The sequence below is a fragment of the Lissotriton helveticus genome, chromosome 9 (assembly GCF_964261635.1).
Source record: "Lissotriton helveticus chromosome 9, aLisHel1.1, whole genome shotgun sequence".
In the NCBI taxonomy this organism is placed as follows: Eukaryota; Metazoa; Chordata; class Amphibia; order Caudata; family Salamandridae; genus Lissotriton; species Lissotriton helveticus.
In genome coordinates, this window is record NC_136070.1 from 955,427,601 (window position 1) to 955,442,739 (window position 15,139).

The 15,139-nt window shown below is 41.5% G+C and overlaps 1 protein-coding gene across 1 annotated transcript; it reads left to right on the forward strand.

Annotated features, from left to right (window-relative positions):
• The first annotated feature begins 4,974 nt into the window (after window positions 1–4,974).
• GPX1 (glutathione peroxidase 1) lies at window positions 4,975–12,850 on the forward strand. Its single transcript, XM_078661220.1, has 2 exons — window positions 4,975–5,271; window positions 11,367–12,850. The coding sequence occupies exons 1-2, from the start codon at window positions 5,050–5,052 to the stop codon at window positions 11,727–11,729; spliced, it is 585 nt and encodes a 194-aa protein (XP_078517346.1). The 5' UTR covers window positions 4,975–5,049; the 3' UTR covers window positions 11,730–12,850.
• The last annotated feature ends 2,289 nt before the right edge of the window (window positions 12,851–15,139 follow it).

Sequence of the window (15,139 nt, forward strand, 5' to 3'; positions counted from 1 at the left end):
GTCGGTAAATTACCGAATTCTTAAATACTGATTCAGTAAATTACTGAATTCCCAATGTAAGGAGCACTTAAATGAGTGCTTTTCCCATGTAAGGATTCGTTATTTACCACCAACTACAAGTTGGTGGTAAATAACGAAACCCCCCAAAAAAGCAATTTCATGCAAATTATTTTAGTGCCATGTGGCAGACATACATGCCCTTAGGGCATGTATGTTAGCCACATGTGCACCCAAACACAATTGAGGGGTGCAACAGGGTGTCAAAGTGACACCTTGCCACACTTCAATGTTTTTCCCCTTTTACCGAATCGGTATTTACCGATTCGGTATTTACCGATTCGGTAATTCTCATTCATTCCTATGGGCCTCCAGGCCCATAGGAATGAATGGGGAATATCGAATCAGTAAATACCGATTCGGTAAATACAAAATCTTAACGATTCGGTAATACTTACCGAATTTTTCCCTACATAGCATCTACAGATTCTAAAATACCGAATCACTAAAATTCGGTATTTTAGAATCGGTAAATGTCCCTCACCTACATCTGGCCCTAAATGTTTAGAAACTTCTAGAGACTAACCTTCATATATGTACTAATGAGAATTACTAGAAATGATATTAATATTTTAAGTTTTGAAATTATTTTACACTTTGGTTCTTTGAAAATACAGTAATATGTTATAGTTACACGTGCTAATTACAATGAAACTAATATGTTCTATGAGTGCAAATAAGTTGAAGAGAAAGATATAAGGCCTTAAAGACTCTAAATGTAATGTATATTTCTGTTTTTTTATAATCTATATTTCATTAACTAAATTCAATATAGGGCTGCATTTCCCCTATTTTGCTTGATCCTGTTCTCATTGAAAGGCTTTGTAAACTTGCAATGTGAAATGAAACTATGTTTCATAGGGAGAGTTCCCATGTGCATACCAGGACCGCTTGCAACAAACTTTGTTACTTTGGGAACATCTGCTGTGAGAAACTGTCTTCTCGAACTCTCTCATGTGCCTTTGCTAAAAGACTATTGTTTATAAATTATACATACTAGATGGTTTGACAGCCTACGTGAAGATCACCACCTTTTTTACGTAAAAATGTGTCTTCTTTATGCTGCATGACAATCACCCTATATTAACTGACCAATTAAGTGAGTGGTCTGACCAGATGAGGTGAGACAGGAGGTGACCCAGAACTTGAGGATTATAATATACTTGTGTGACGGAGAGACAGGGGTCTACTACATCTTCTTGCTCCTTGCGGACTGAGAGACACATCATTCGTTTCATTGCGGACTCTAATAGTTTTCCTTTGGCTGGCGCATACGCTGTGTGCCCTATTCCCCGACTTTTTTCCCTCATGGGAGAGAACCTTTGAGCTGATATGGTTCCTGAACTCTTCTGGAGCTTTGGTAATGTATTGCCCACAAGAGATAAATTGGATTATTTATCACTCCTAAAATGAAATGCTTAAAATTGATTATTTACTTTTTTTTCTTACTGATAAAAATGTAACTTTTACTAAGTCTTGTTTCTGTTTCTCCATTACTTGTCCCCAATAATTGATTGTGCATTCCATTGAGTAATAATAAGGTAGGGGAATTCTAAAAGAAAGATATCCGGACAGCAGATTCTAATGTCACAATTTTTCATAGCTCTACCTAAATTATTGGTTTGCGGGATTTTCATTTGACTGAATTTCTTAAGGAGATTTGGTCTAGCTGTAATATTTAAATATATATATATATATATATATATATATATATATATATATATATATATATGTATATATATATATATATATATATATATATTTATTTATTTACAAGTGTTTTGGTCAGTTCCCCAATTCCTGGTCCTCATTGAATAACTGGATTGGATCCTCCATAGCCGACCCCTCTTAGCACGATTCAAGATCGGTGGGAGGACCAGGTAAATGAATCTGAGGTGTAGTGAAAAGAGGTAAAGTGAGACAAAGTAAATGGGCCCAGTGTCGCTATATTATTAAGGGAGTTTTTTTTGCCCTTTTATATATATTACGAACTCGACCCAAAAGTTTTGGAGTGCTTTGCGCAGGAGCGGCCTGTGCAGGTAAGAGCGGTGAGCCGGGTTGGGGGGTATTTTGACAGACGACGTTGAAGGAAAATTAATTACTTATTTATGTTTCCATCGTCGTCTGTAGAATCCTACCCAAACCGGCCACACCGCTCTTACCTACACGGGTGGCTCCTGGCTTTGCGTGGCTTTCCGTGACCGCTGCGTTACATCACACAAGGTCGAATATTTTAATTGTACATATTCTGTCAATGCTTATAGAAGCATACAATTTAAAGACAAAAATCAAAACTGCTCTATGGTTAAAAAAATTGTATGCATTCGATGTTTAGGTTTGTTTTCGAAATTTTCAATGGACAAGATTAGGCCCATCAGCTACCAGTGGCGGCGGGTATTAACGGACGAAGGGGGCTTTGCCCTCCCAGCTTCTGAGCAGCAGAGACAAAAGGGAGACAATTAAGTCAACGCCATTTAAATGGCATGCTCATTGCTCACTACTTGGTGCTTCACTTCTAATCTACCCTAATAAACATTTTAATATATTGTTGTTTTTTTGTGAGGTCACCAGGTCGGGCCCTCGGACGAGAGTCCCCTCCTCCACACATGTGCTGAACTGGGCGAGGAATTATCCTCGCCCTCGAGGCACCTGCGAGGAGAGTGACATCAGTCCGATGGGAGTGGCTGCACCAACAACTGTAAATGGGTTTCAAATGGGGCGCTTCTGACGTGGCCCAGGGCGTGGTCAGCAGAGCCTCATTCACATTAAGGGGAAGGGGTGGAGCTGGCCGAGAAGCAACACAGTGCAGTGGGTAGCAATGATTGTCGCCTTCGCACTTTTTCATTGGATAATGTAAACTGGGGTCGTGGGTTATGATTGAGTTCAGCTATTCTTACTAATTCTGGAATTATCAGCACGTAACGTGTATGTGTGTTGGCTTTTTATGGTGCCCAGCACAATGGACACCAACAAGCTGCTCCAGCCCCGACCTGAAGAGACACGACTACACGCTACAGGCAGCAGTTGGAAAAAGAAAGGCTGCACCTGCAGCCAGAGTAAAGGAGCGCACAGCACGAGGGAATTTTAGGATACACTGGTAAGAGATAAACCACATCGCAGTATCAAGTGAAATGTGATGCCCATTAATCATTTATGCATGCTGCTCGTACAATTTTAAATAAAAAATAAAAATACTTAACTACGGCTGTCGTTGTCGAGCTGAAGTTGAGCCCTTGTTTGTTGCGCCACAGGCCCAACAGAGTACAGTTGGTAGCCCAGGCATTTTATCTTTTAGCTGCAATTATTGTACTTTCTGTGGATTATAATTTACTTCCGTGCAGTCTAACAGCCTCGTTGTGTTCACTCAGGAGAGTTTGTTGTTTGTCAAACTCGACCCAAAGGTTTTGGTGGGTATTACCTGTGCGCACCGCCCTGGCTACATTACACCAGCTAAGAGGCTTCTAAGCACCACAAGACGAAGCGATTTGCCCAGAATCACAGGATCTATTGGAGCCGGCGCTGAGACTCGAACAGCACTTAGTGCTTTTTCTTGAGCCTCCGCTTCACATTGTGTCGTGTGCTACATGTATACATATTTATCTACATACTATAGCTCCATACAGTGAAAATATGTATATATGAAGCACATGAGGCTAACTGGAGGTCCGTGAAAAAAGTCAAAAAAGCAGTGAGCGCTGTTTGAATCTCTGCCTTGCTCTCTGTTCATTAAGATAATTGAAAGGCTTACTGACAAAATGTGCTTGAGCTGGCAACGTCTGTATTTCACATTGTTCATAACAATTTAGAAGGAATGTAGACGTCTCTGGAATTCAATAGTAATCTCTCGAAGCTCAAACAATGTTTCTTCAGTGCCTGGACTGTGTGTATGTGACAGGACTGCACCATCTTCTGCGCGGGATAAAAGAGCTCTGCATAACAGCATAAATATTGAAGGCTGCAGAGTCTTGGAAAGCTAAGAGATTTTATTGCATGAAAGTTTGTGAAGGTGCTTGGCATTTGTCCAAACCGGTGAGCCCTTGATTGTCGCAACCCAACACTCTGTAAATTGCTGGTTTTATTGTTGGGAAGTCAAATTGTGAGCTGAATGTGTTCCTCCCTGTGATTGCCGCCTGCTGAAGTGTGTAAAGTGAAAATAAAGAAGGGAAAGGCGAAAGCTGGTTTGAGGTGACATTCACATTTGGAGTAATTATGTTGCTTTTTGTGAGCTTTTAAGCCTTTTAATTGCTAATTGGTGATCTGACAGTCAAAAATTTTATTTACAGCTGCCAAGTATTCAGATTGCTTACGTGTGACAGTTCAAGTTTCGGTGTACTTATGTCCACTTGTACAAGTGGCTCACTCCAGAAACTGTTGAATGTTTTTAATGCAGTAAGGTATGGGGCAGTTCTGATATGTTTAAATATTTTAACACCACACATTCACAATTGCTATATAAACTTTCTTCCATTCTCAAATTTGCTTTCAAATGTACCATTTGCCACGGTTTTCTTCAAACTTTTTTTCTGGGGAAGAGCCCCCCCCAAACACCCTTTCTGTTGGTTGGGCTTCTGCGCTTCGCATGCTGGCGACTTAACACTCATACCCAGCATTTACGGCTCACCACTTTCAAATGTCACCAACCGCCACTGTAAATTACATCCCTAGATGACATTGTGGCAACAGTGATTTCCTTTTAAGTCAGGGCTTTTCGGGGCAGTGTTTAGTCGTCTGATTTTATGTAGCACTTGAATTGACGAGGGGCACAACCAGAACAGCTCAACGTAGAAGAAGAGGGAACCTTAAAACAGACAAGTGCGCGCCCGGTAGGTTCGGCCTCAACAGAGTGGCTCTAATGACGTCATTCTTCCTGAGGGCCTACCGGGGAGGAGTTTGGACGCATGCGCACGCCGGTGTCAGACTTTATTTAATAGCTGGCGCTCTGCTCCTTCTTGAATCATTCTCTTGCCGTTTGAACCTGCTCTGAGGTGAATCATGGCTGGGAAACGTTTCTACGAGTTGTCCGCGCGGCTGCTGGCGTCTGGAGAGGCCCTCAACTTCAACGCCTTCAAGGGCAAGGTGGTGCTCATCGAGAACGTGGCGTCGCTCTGAGGCACGACGGTGCGGGATTACACCCAGATGAACCAGCTCCAGCGAACCTTTGGGGATCGCGGGCTGGTGGTCCTGGGCTTCCCGTGCAACCAGTTCGGGCATCAGGTAAGGAGCTGCACACCGCTGGTGCGTACCACGCACGTGCACCGGGATATCACAGGTGTGCCACTCACGGGATGCGCGCGCGCATGGGAGTCGCTTACCTGTGAGTGACCGTGAAAGTGCCGGGTGCGATTCCCGCAATGATATGTGCGAGGTTATTGAGTCGCACATATGTATAAACCACCCCCTGTACCGATACCGTTGAGGGATTGCAGCCGAGAATTCAGCTGAACTTTAAGCGGCAGTTTTGTTATATATTTATTTCATGTATTTAATGCGATTTTTCTATAGCGCGAACTTTACCCGAAGAAGGTGTCAGAGCACTTTACATAAGAACCAGTTGCAAAACATAAGGATTTAGGATTACATGCATTACTTAAAAGATACAAACATAAAAAATTGCAAATGTACAAGATGAAGCCACACAACGAAGAGATACAAAGTAAAATTGCAAATGTAGAAGTAGTAAAGTCACTCAAGGAAGAGATACAAATGGATAAACTCTGAGTCACATAGAATCCCCCTCCCCCCTCACACACCCATCCCCTAAATAACCACAGAGTTCTCTCTACATTCTAAATTATAGTCGTTTTACAGAGGGGGCGAGCCAACACATTAAGCGAGAGACGAGGTTGGGGTCTGGCTCGGCTCTTTAGAGCCTGCACACTAACCGAGCCATGGAATTAGTTGGCGGAAGTCATGCAACAAACATCTTTTAAATATGAACAAATCTTGTTATGATTCAATTAATTTAATGTGCGGTAGATTTTATCCTTAGTAGTACAGGTTGTAATACTGCATTGAAAAGCATGTATTACAACTTAGTTTTTAAACACGAAACTAGCAAATTTTCTGCTGCTCACCCTGACATCACTAGCATTAGACTGGCGAACCCTGTCATCTCTACCCTACAAGTGGTAGATTCTTATTAGAGATGAAACCACCTCATTATTTTTGCACACCGCGGCTCCTTATTTCACATATTTCTTCTGTATGTTAACGTACAAAAAAGTGTGGTGAAATAAAATATTTGCCTGGGACCACAATTAGGTCAGGCAGGGAAGCCGGGATTGAGTAGGTTTTATTTTGTCACATGTCGGTGGCCGCCTGAAGCTTCGGCTGGTTTTGCGCTCGAGGGCTGAGATAACCTTGAGCTGAATTCCTTTATCTGGCGCAGCTTTAGCGACTCTCCCACCTCACCGCTAGGGGCATATTTACAAGCCCTTTGCGCCGTCGGTGCGCTTCTTTTTTCCATATTTAGTGGCGCAAGGGATGTGTAACTATGCTCTTCATGATGTGCGTGACGACTCCCGCCCTCAGTGGCGGTAAAGTAACGTGCGCGGAGGGACAGCAAAGTACATGAACTCCCTCCCCACCCGGACCCAATCAGGAGGAGCTCTAAGACCACGTGCCCGACGCCTGTGCACAAATTTGCCGAGGTCCCCCGCCCCTCGGGGGGGGGCTCATATTACGAAACTGGCATCCTCACTTCGGACGTAGGGCGCAACTGCTGCCTCGAAGTGGCATGCGTGTTTTATCTTGGTTTCTTTTAGTTTCGTGTCCGGTTCCGGGGTTCTCACTACAATACAGTGCTGATGGGCGCGTATTTGCAACGCCTAGTTTCCACTCTAACGTTTCATTGTAATCGTTTGGAGCGGCCTGGGAGTTGTATATTTAAAACCTTGCCAATCCACACCAGGCGCGCAACGCCCCGTCGTGTAGTTCTGCCCGGGCTGAAAAAGCTTTCCGGGCGCGCACACAGCGGCACCCGAGTACTACACAGGTCTTTAAATGGCCATTTACTCGTTAGCGAGGCTCTGTTGTTTTGAACCCTTTCTTAGACCCCTGGCCATCTCTACTCTGGCTGGAAGAATTAGCCCCCTCCCCGAAATGGGACTCTAGTTGCGCCTCTGATCCACACACACTTTAAATATTAACCGGGCATAACATAGAGGTTAATGGGTAATGCCAACCTCCTTTATGGCGTGGGTCACCTCTTTTTCAGGCGTAACTCACAAGCGCTTAACCGGTGTTTATCTCTTAGCCGTGCAAAGTCAGCTTTGTTGAAGGGGGCGGGGGCAGAATTTAGCCTCCTGTATTACGGAAAGGGCACTTTTCCTTGTAACTGCTGTTTGGCATCCCAAGGGCCGGGGAGCATCCCTTCAGACACTCCTGGTTACTGAATGTGGGTTACTATTCCAACTCCATTTCTGGTAGGTCATTATATCCTTGTACCATATCAGATGCCCTTCTCCCCCTGCATCTAGTGTCCTTGACTTTTGCAGACCATGCATGACCTTGGAGCCCTGGTACCTCTGAATACGATGTGTGCCTACAAGCCACGTCATTTTGTTGATTTAACACGGGAGCACAATTTGGAGGCACTTAAGAATATTCTTGATGAAGTTTTGCTTTTTCAAGTTCAGTATCTCCAGCTGGTCCAAACAGTGACCACGTTTTTTTCTGCACCAGACTTCAAAACCTAGGGTATACATAGTTTATGAATTCAGCTGAGAGCGGTGACCTACCGATGAGGATGGCAATCGGATTCATACTTGGTGGTCTCATTACCACTTCATCCAGGGTTCTGGTTGTTGTATTTTGACATGGCCACTGTCATAGTTAAAACAATGAAAGGGCATATTTAGTAGGTGTTGTGCCAAGTTCAGCATGAAGGACTAGAATAGGCAAATGGGTTTTGGTACTGCTTTTGCTTCTTTCATTACAAATCATCCTATTCAGTAGGCATATTTTACCAAGAGTTTATTTATTTTTTGTTCCTTTACATTGCTGTCAACATCTCCGACTGGGTCAACAAATCTCAGCCTTGCTTTAGGTCACCTGCAGTTTTTTTATTGTATTTTTTATTTTTAAGAGGGTGAAAACAGTATTGGACCTATTGAAGAATGGGAGGCCACACAAAATAGAGTTTGACAAATAAGTTAAAGGGCTGTATGAAGGGGGAATTGTCCTCCCAGATGTTCTGCTGCGCCTCCCAGCTTGTGACTCAATGATTAGACCTTTGCCATGCTTGATGCACCCTCCTGGCGAATGGACAGATATGCAATGGGGTCGTATGGCTTTTACTGCTTTGTAGTGTAAGCAAGTCAGATCAGCCCTACTGAGAATCCATCTGTGACCTATTACGAGGTGTGGGCAACCTGCAAGGTTTTAACTAATGAGACACAATAGGGTTTAAGATGGGGTATGTATGGTGGAAAGATAGGCCAACCCTACTGGAAACCCTTAGATATTGAGTATACGGACATAAACCTACAGTTATGACATTCACTTGCAGCTCATATCCCATTGAGTATAGAATTCTCAGAGCCACTCATGTAGAAAGATATCTCCCTTATATAGAAAGGAAATTAGTAATTCTCCAAACCCAATAGAGAAATTGGAGAAAAGGTGGTAGGGAGACCTATGGAGAATTCCAAGAAGGGAAGTAGTGGGAAGACTCATTTGACTGCCCAAAAGTGGTATCTATAAAGACAGAACTAAAATATTGCGTAGAGTTACTGGCCAAGATTGGTAGAGGGGGACAAATAATCACTCTTTAGTGTATGGGCAAAAGGCAGCTTTAGTCATACAGTATAGAACTGTCCCCATTTGAAACTTAGTGGATAGGAGATAGAAACTACCATGCGAATATTACTGTCTTCAAAGGAATGTCTGGTCCAAAATGATCTGTTAAGTGTATGAGCAGGGTTGTGGAATTTAATAAAATATCATGTCTCTGGGACAGGTTGTTTTATAAAATGACTTGTCCTGCAATAAAATCCACCTGTCCCTTTGGTTCCACTCTGTGCGACAACAAATTATGGTGGCAATCTCATTCTAGAAGAGCTCTGATAATATCCTCTGATTGTCAAGTCTCATACTACAGTAGGGTTTAGATACTAGCAATTCCCTTATTTTACTGCCTTTCCGCAATTCCCTTATTTTGCTGCCTTTCCGCAGATCTATTGGGGCTGGAGGTAGCTGCAAGCAATACTTACAGGTTTGGAATGCCTGTGCCATCCTACTAACTTAAATGTTTTAGAGGTTTTCACTAGCTCTTATCTAATTTTTTTCCCATACTGAGAAAGGTTGGAAATTTACTCCAGACAAGGGCAGAAGTAAAACTCCTTCCATGGTTGGTGAAAAAAATGGTTGATGGGAAAGTGATCTAGTAATTGCGTAATCACCTTTTTTATGAGCAAATCTCCATGTGCATGTTTGCGTGTGCTAAAATGCAATTCTCAATTTTTAGGAATACTATTTCTTGGCCTACTTGTGTAAATCTGCACTAATAAAAACGTCATATACTATGGCTGCACTTTGACTTATTTAAATAATTTACAATAATTTTGCCTAATTAGTTTTGGTATTAGCCAAGACCACCTTGTTTTTGTTAAATTCTCTAGCTGTCTGCTGGCTTCACGCAAGGACAGCATTCTACTCTTTTGCAAGGAGTAGATCGGCACACAAAGTAGTTTTGTTCAGTCCCAGTGACTACTGTTGCAATGTGTTCTTTTGGAGCCAAAACTAAAAGGCTGACCACCAATATCACATACTGGCTTTGCCAATGCTGGTTTATTTCCATGTTTCCCATAATCTTGTTGCAACTAGTTACTAATTTTCCATTATGAATATTTATGGAAATGCAAATATGCGTCAACACGTTTTACTAAATGGTGCTTCAAAGAATTGGTCCCCATAATTTCAGTCGTTTAGCAAAATGTCTTTTCTTAGTTGCACTTTTTTTTGTGAACATTTTATCATGATAGCAAAGAATCATCAATATTGATTTCAAGCTCCTGTAAATGTTTGCATCTAATAGGAGCATTCTGGGAGCATTATACATAACCTCATATTGTTACATTTGTAAATGTGTAAACCTTTTTATACTGGAACCACTGTCAGTAGTGCAGTCCGAGCTTACACCATTTCCTTGGAGTGCTCACCCTAATAATAAAGGCTTTCGATTAAAGAACCTTAAATACGAGCTGGAACATAATTAACTTATGGACACAAATATTACCATAACTACAGACAATGCTGTTCCCTGATCATAATGTAGTACTGTAATCTAGCAGCTAAACGTTTTTTGTGCTGCATGGGGTTGGGTCTACTTACTGTAGGGCATTATTGTAATCTGACTTTCTGAGATTAACTGTATGAGTTTAAACTTTAACAGTGTTTAAATTGTTTTCAAAGCCCACAATTTGTTCGTGGTTTTTTCTTTCTGTGACCTTACTCTAGACATTGATGTCCTACAAATGTTGCTATTAGATTAGGTGTTTAGTTTCACATAGCAAGTTCTTGTCTGCCTATTTTATTACAAATTTCTCAAATCTAAGAAGCAAATCCAGCAATTGCGTGGATTGGTAACTAATTCAATTATAAAATGTTATTTGCTTGCAGCTTTTAAACCCCCTTTAATACATCCTGACTCATACATTTACATTTTATTTAAACTTCTATTTGTGAGGATTTTATGAAGCAACCCTTCTTGTCACTGTACTGGAATACAAAAAAAACTGAAGGCCAAACCTAAACAAATGTATTTTTTATTTAACCTTCGATTTAGTTGTGTGCCTAGTCTTGCTAGAATTGGCGAGAGTCTCACATGGCCATGTATGGTAAAAAATCCGAATAAGACTCCTCCAGATTTTCTGGTTCTCATCCATTTCAGAATGCTGGGCCATGTTCTTATTCCCTTGGTGGTGTGGGTAGTGAAATAATTTCATACAACTGCGCGGCCACTGCCCCATCGTGAATAAAACCGCAAGTTCCACATCTAGGTGTAGACACTGGTTGCAGATTTGCTCTAAGCATTTCGCCTCTGCCCATAGGTCTGCTTCTCCATGCATAATATGATTGGCTATTGCGGTGTGAGTGCATTGATGTACGTGATAGAATCACTTTATATTTATTTGTGTTTTTGCATGGTGTTCCACATGGCGGGATTGCTGTGCACATGACTGCCAAGCCCCGTTGTTTCTCTGGGTCTCTAGTTTGTAAATGAACTCCTCTGAGGTCGTGCACAGGTTTTTATTTATTTTTTAATGTTGCATGTTCTATAATATTCATCCCTCTCATTCTCTTCTCAGGAGAACACCGGTAATGAGGAGATCCTGAACAGCTTGAAGTACGTTCGCCCAGGCAAAGGGTTTGAACCCTGCTTTACCCTGTTTGAGAAGTGCGATGTGAACGGTGAAAAGGAACATCCCATCTTCACCTTCCTGAAGGAGCAGCTCCCTTACCCAAGTGATGATTCGATTTCCTTGATGAATGACCCCAAGGCGATCATCTGGTCTCCAGTCCGCAGGAATGACATCTCCTGGAACTTTGAGAAGTTCCTTGTGGGCCCAGACGGGAAGCCATTCAAGCGGTATGGCAGGTGCTTTGAAACCATCAACATCCAGACTGACATTGAAGATCTGCTGAAATCATCGCACACAACTAGCTTCTAAAGTACCAACTGTTGTGTAGATTTGAGTAGTGTGCAGTTCATGTGAGTGCCTGGTGGATTGTTATGCAGTCCTAATTAGTGGATGGCTACCAAAACTAGCAGAATGAGCTTGGGTAGTAAACAATTGACATGTGCTGACTAAAAAAATAACTAAATTAAGCTCTCCTTAGAGGTGCATATTTAGTCCTTGCTGTCGCATCTTGTGCTTGTTTCTCAACATCTGCGTGTTGAAACCATGGTTTTCTTTGCGGCTCCATCATTAACTTTTGTTGAACGATTGCTGATACTGGTGCTACCTTTGAAGTGGCCACAACAATTACTTCTCTGCAGAAGTCGATGCATTGGAGGGAATGAAGCAGTGTAGATGTAAGCAAGGATATTGCAACATTTGTTAAATGAATGGATGTGCTTCTTTAGATGAGCAGAACATGACAGTGGCCGCTACACCACTTTAGAATACCAAAACCCTCTGTGAGGCTCCTTACGTCCCTCAAACTCTGCCACCATTGGCAGTCTTTGCCTTAATTCAAAATTGTATGTTGGACAAAGGCTTTCTATTTGTATTTAAGAGATTTATATTTTTTATATTAGGTAGGTATTTATGAAACCATCTGACCATGTACTAAAGTCTTCTTGATATTTCCACTCCTGAATGTTTGTTCTTGTAGGGGAGTCTTTATAAGGTGGTCTGGGCATTTGGTGGTATGTAGGTCTGCCCCTTACTAGATTTCTACAGCCATTAATTGTATTGTTGCTTTTTTGCATGCTGTGTACGTGGCAAAGATGGCCAGGCTGAGGGAGCCCGCGTAAAGGCACTGACATGAACTGTTGATGTAATAATTGTATTGGCACTTCTCTACAAGTTTGCTGTGATGTCCTTTATTTGTTTTTTAAAATAATCATGATATCCGTATAAGAGATGTTGTTATGCTTGCTGCTTTTGGATGTTAATATTCATGGATGCTCTACTTATGATGGTGCTCTTTTAAAATATTTTATGGAAGAGCGCTTGATGTATTTTGTAAAAGGTCTTCTGAATGGTTAGCAGACAATGGTAGTGTAAGCAGAGCAAGATCTGTAAACGGCATTAATGATTTTGACAATAAAGTGATTTACATTGAATGTTTCTTGTACATTTATTACATTTCTTTTTTTAATAAACTCTGGAGGTTGTCTGTGAATGGCAGAACAATTGAGAATTCCACAGCAGTGTTAATGGGCACAGCTCGGTAACACCCTTTTACAGTTTACACCAGCCTTGAGCCCGTGTTCAGAATGGGTGTCTGCTGGTGCTGGAGGTGGGTCCAGGATGACTTGATACAAGCCATCCTGGGGCCTTGAAAGACTATTAGCAGTCATGATTTCTGGTGTGGCAGATAACTACTGAATCTACTTGCCCCTGGAACAACTGAAACTTGATTTTGAGGATGGGAGTTTAACATGGACTTCAAATGCTGATCTCCAACTAAGAGCCATCAAGTGCTTGAAGGCATTTAGGAATTATAACTAGCATTTGCCAATGCATCCCAACCTTACATGTAGACCAGGGTGAAGATGAATGTGTATCCCTCTGGAATTGGCAGATACAGAATTCCATGAGGTTTTGGTGGATGTCTGCTGCTATGCAGGCTCAGAAGTTGGAATGCTTCGCAAATACTGGAATTAAGTATGCTGGTCCTGTTAGCATTTTGAACGCTTATAAACTGAAGAGCGCAGGGAGGAAATTTAGTTTGTGGGTTTTTTCTTTTCTAGGGGCCCTATCGTACGGACATTTCTGCACTAGGCAATGTTTCAAAGGAGATTCAGATTTCAAAGGGCATCCAATGAATAGTTGCTAATAAAGGTGTTACCAGGTTGAAATGGGGAACTAACCAGTGTAGGTGCTTGAAATTTAATTAATCGAAGCCTACAAAGGTGGTATTTAGGCATTCCTGATAAAGTGAGTTGTATAGTTAAATCTGGTTCCTGTAAGTGCAGCAACAATAGCGTTGTTTGCCTGTACGAGAAATGGCATTCTAGTTCTGAATTTGGGCATGATTAAACAGTCACAACTTGGTTCTCCATACTTAAATTATCCAGCTTGATGCCCAGGTTTTAAACAGAAGTCTTGGGGATAGGAAAAGGACAATTGTTAGTGGGTCTTGAGAAATAGATCACAGGAAGGGATGCTTACTGATAAAGACTTTATTTTGTAATTTTATTTTTAGCCATCTTTAGTCCATCCAGCTTTTGCATCCCTCTCTCCTTAAGGGATAGATGGTGAGAAGTTATTCCGGTTAAAAAAAAAAGAAATCATGGCGTATCCGCAATTGGGCTAAAATTGGCAGCTAAAAGAACCGATCAGTATCAAGTGGAAGTAGGTGGATGTTAAGAAGTGGATGATGGGACCCTGGTGATATATTGGGCTTTGAAACTACCAAGCAAAACGTTTTGGGATTTTTAAGGAAACCACTTGGGTGCTGTTTATGCTGCAGCTTTTTAGGCCAGATAGCAGAATCCTATTTAGTGTCACGTGGTTGGAGATTTACTTTCTGCAGCTACCCTTACATTGGCACACTGACACTGACGGAGTCTTGGTGTTTTTGTCAGGACAAACACGTGGGTATCATTAAGAAAGATACTCAAAGTAGACAGTTGGAGAGCAACTACACATTCTGATATTTTTGCAACCAATTGTAAAAGGAGGGTAGTTGAAAGATGTTTCGTGGGTGAGAGTAGTTAAAAAAAAAATAGGCCTAATCATACGGTAGTCCCAAAAGAATTGAGAAAGATTAATGTTTAAATGTAGCATGTGAATAACTAAGTGGAATGGGGTCAGCTGGAGCACCAGAATTAGATTTCGCAAAAATAATAATCGGGCTCTAAAAAATTGTTGCTGACAGTGAGAATCTGTGTGCTACCCGAGAAGTGTACATCGCCACACTTATTTTTAAAGTTTCTTCAATATTCTCAAAACAATAGTTAAAGTAGCTAGCATGTGTGCTACGGACCACTTATTATTTTTTTTGTGTTAATTTCATTTTGTAATGCAGTTTATTTTATGGAGATTAATTCCTATGACGCGTCACTCAGCCTGACAAACTTCCAATTTCAGTTTGGAGGGAGACTGGGTGAAAGTGGGGTGTCCAACCAGTAACTTGTGAGCTACTGTAGCGCTCAGCTACCTCTGAATACCTCAACTGTGTGCAACACAGCTTATTAAATTAAAAAGATTTTGATTGGTTGAAAGATTACACATATAAAAAATACTGAAATTATACAACACTAATATTTGTAGCTTTCAATGCGTTTCATTGAACATAAGTAGCTCTCAGTACAGAAAAGGTTGGAGTCCCCTTAGCAATTGGGAGATTTTGAGTTGAGCGTTCTGTTGACATTTAGTCGGTAGCTATCCTTTATTGACAATAGAGG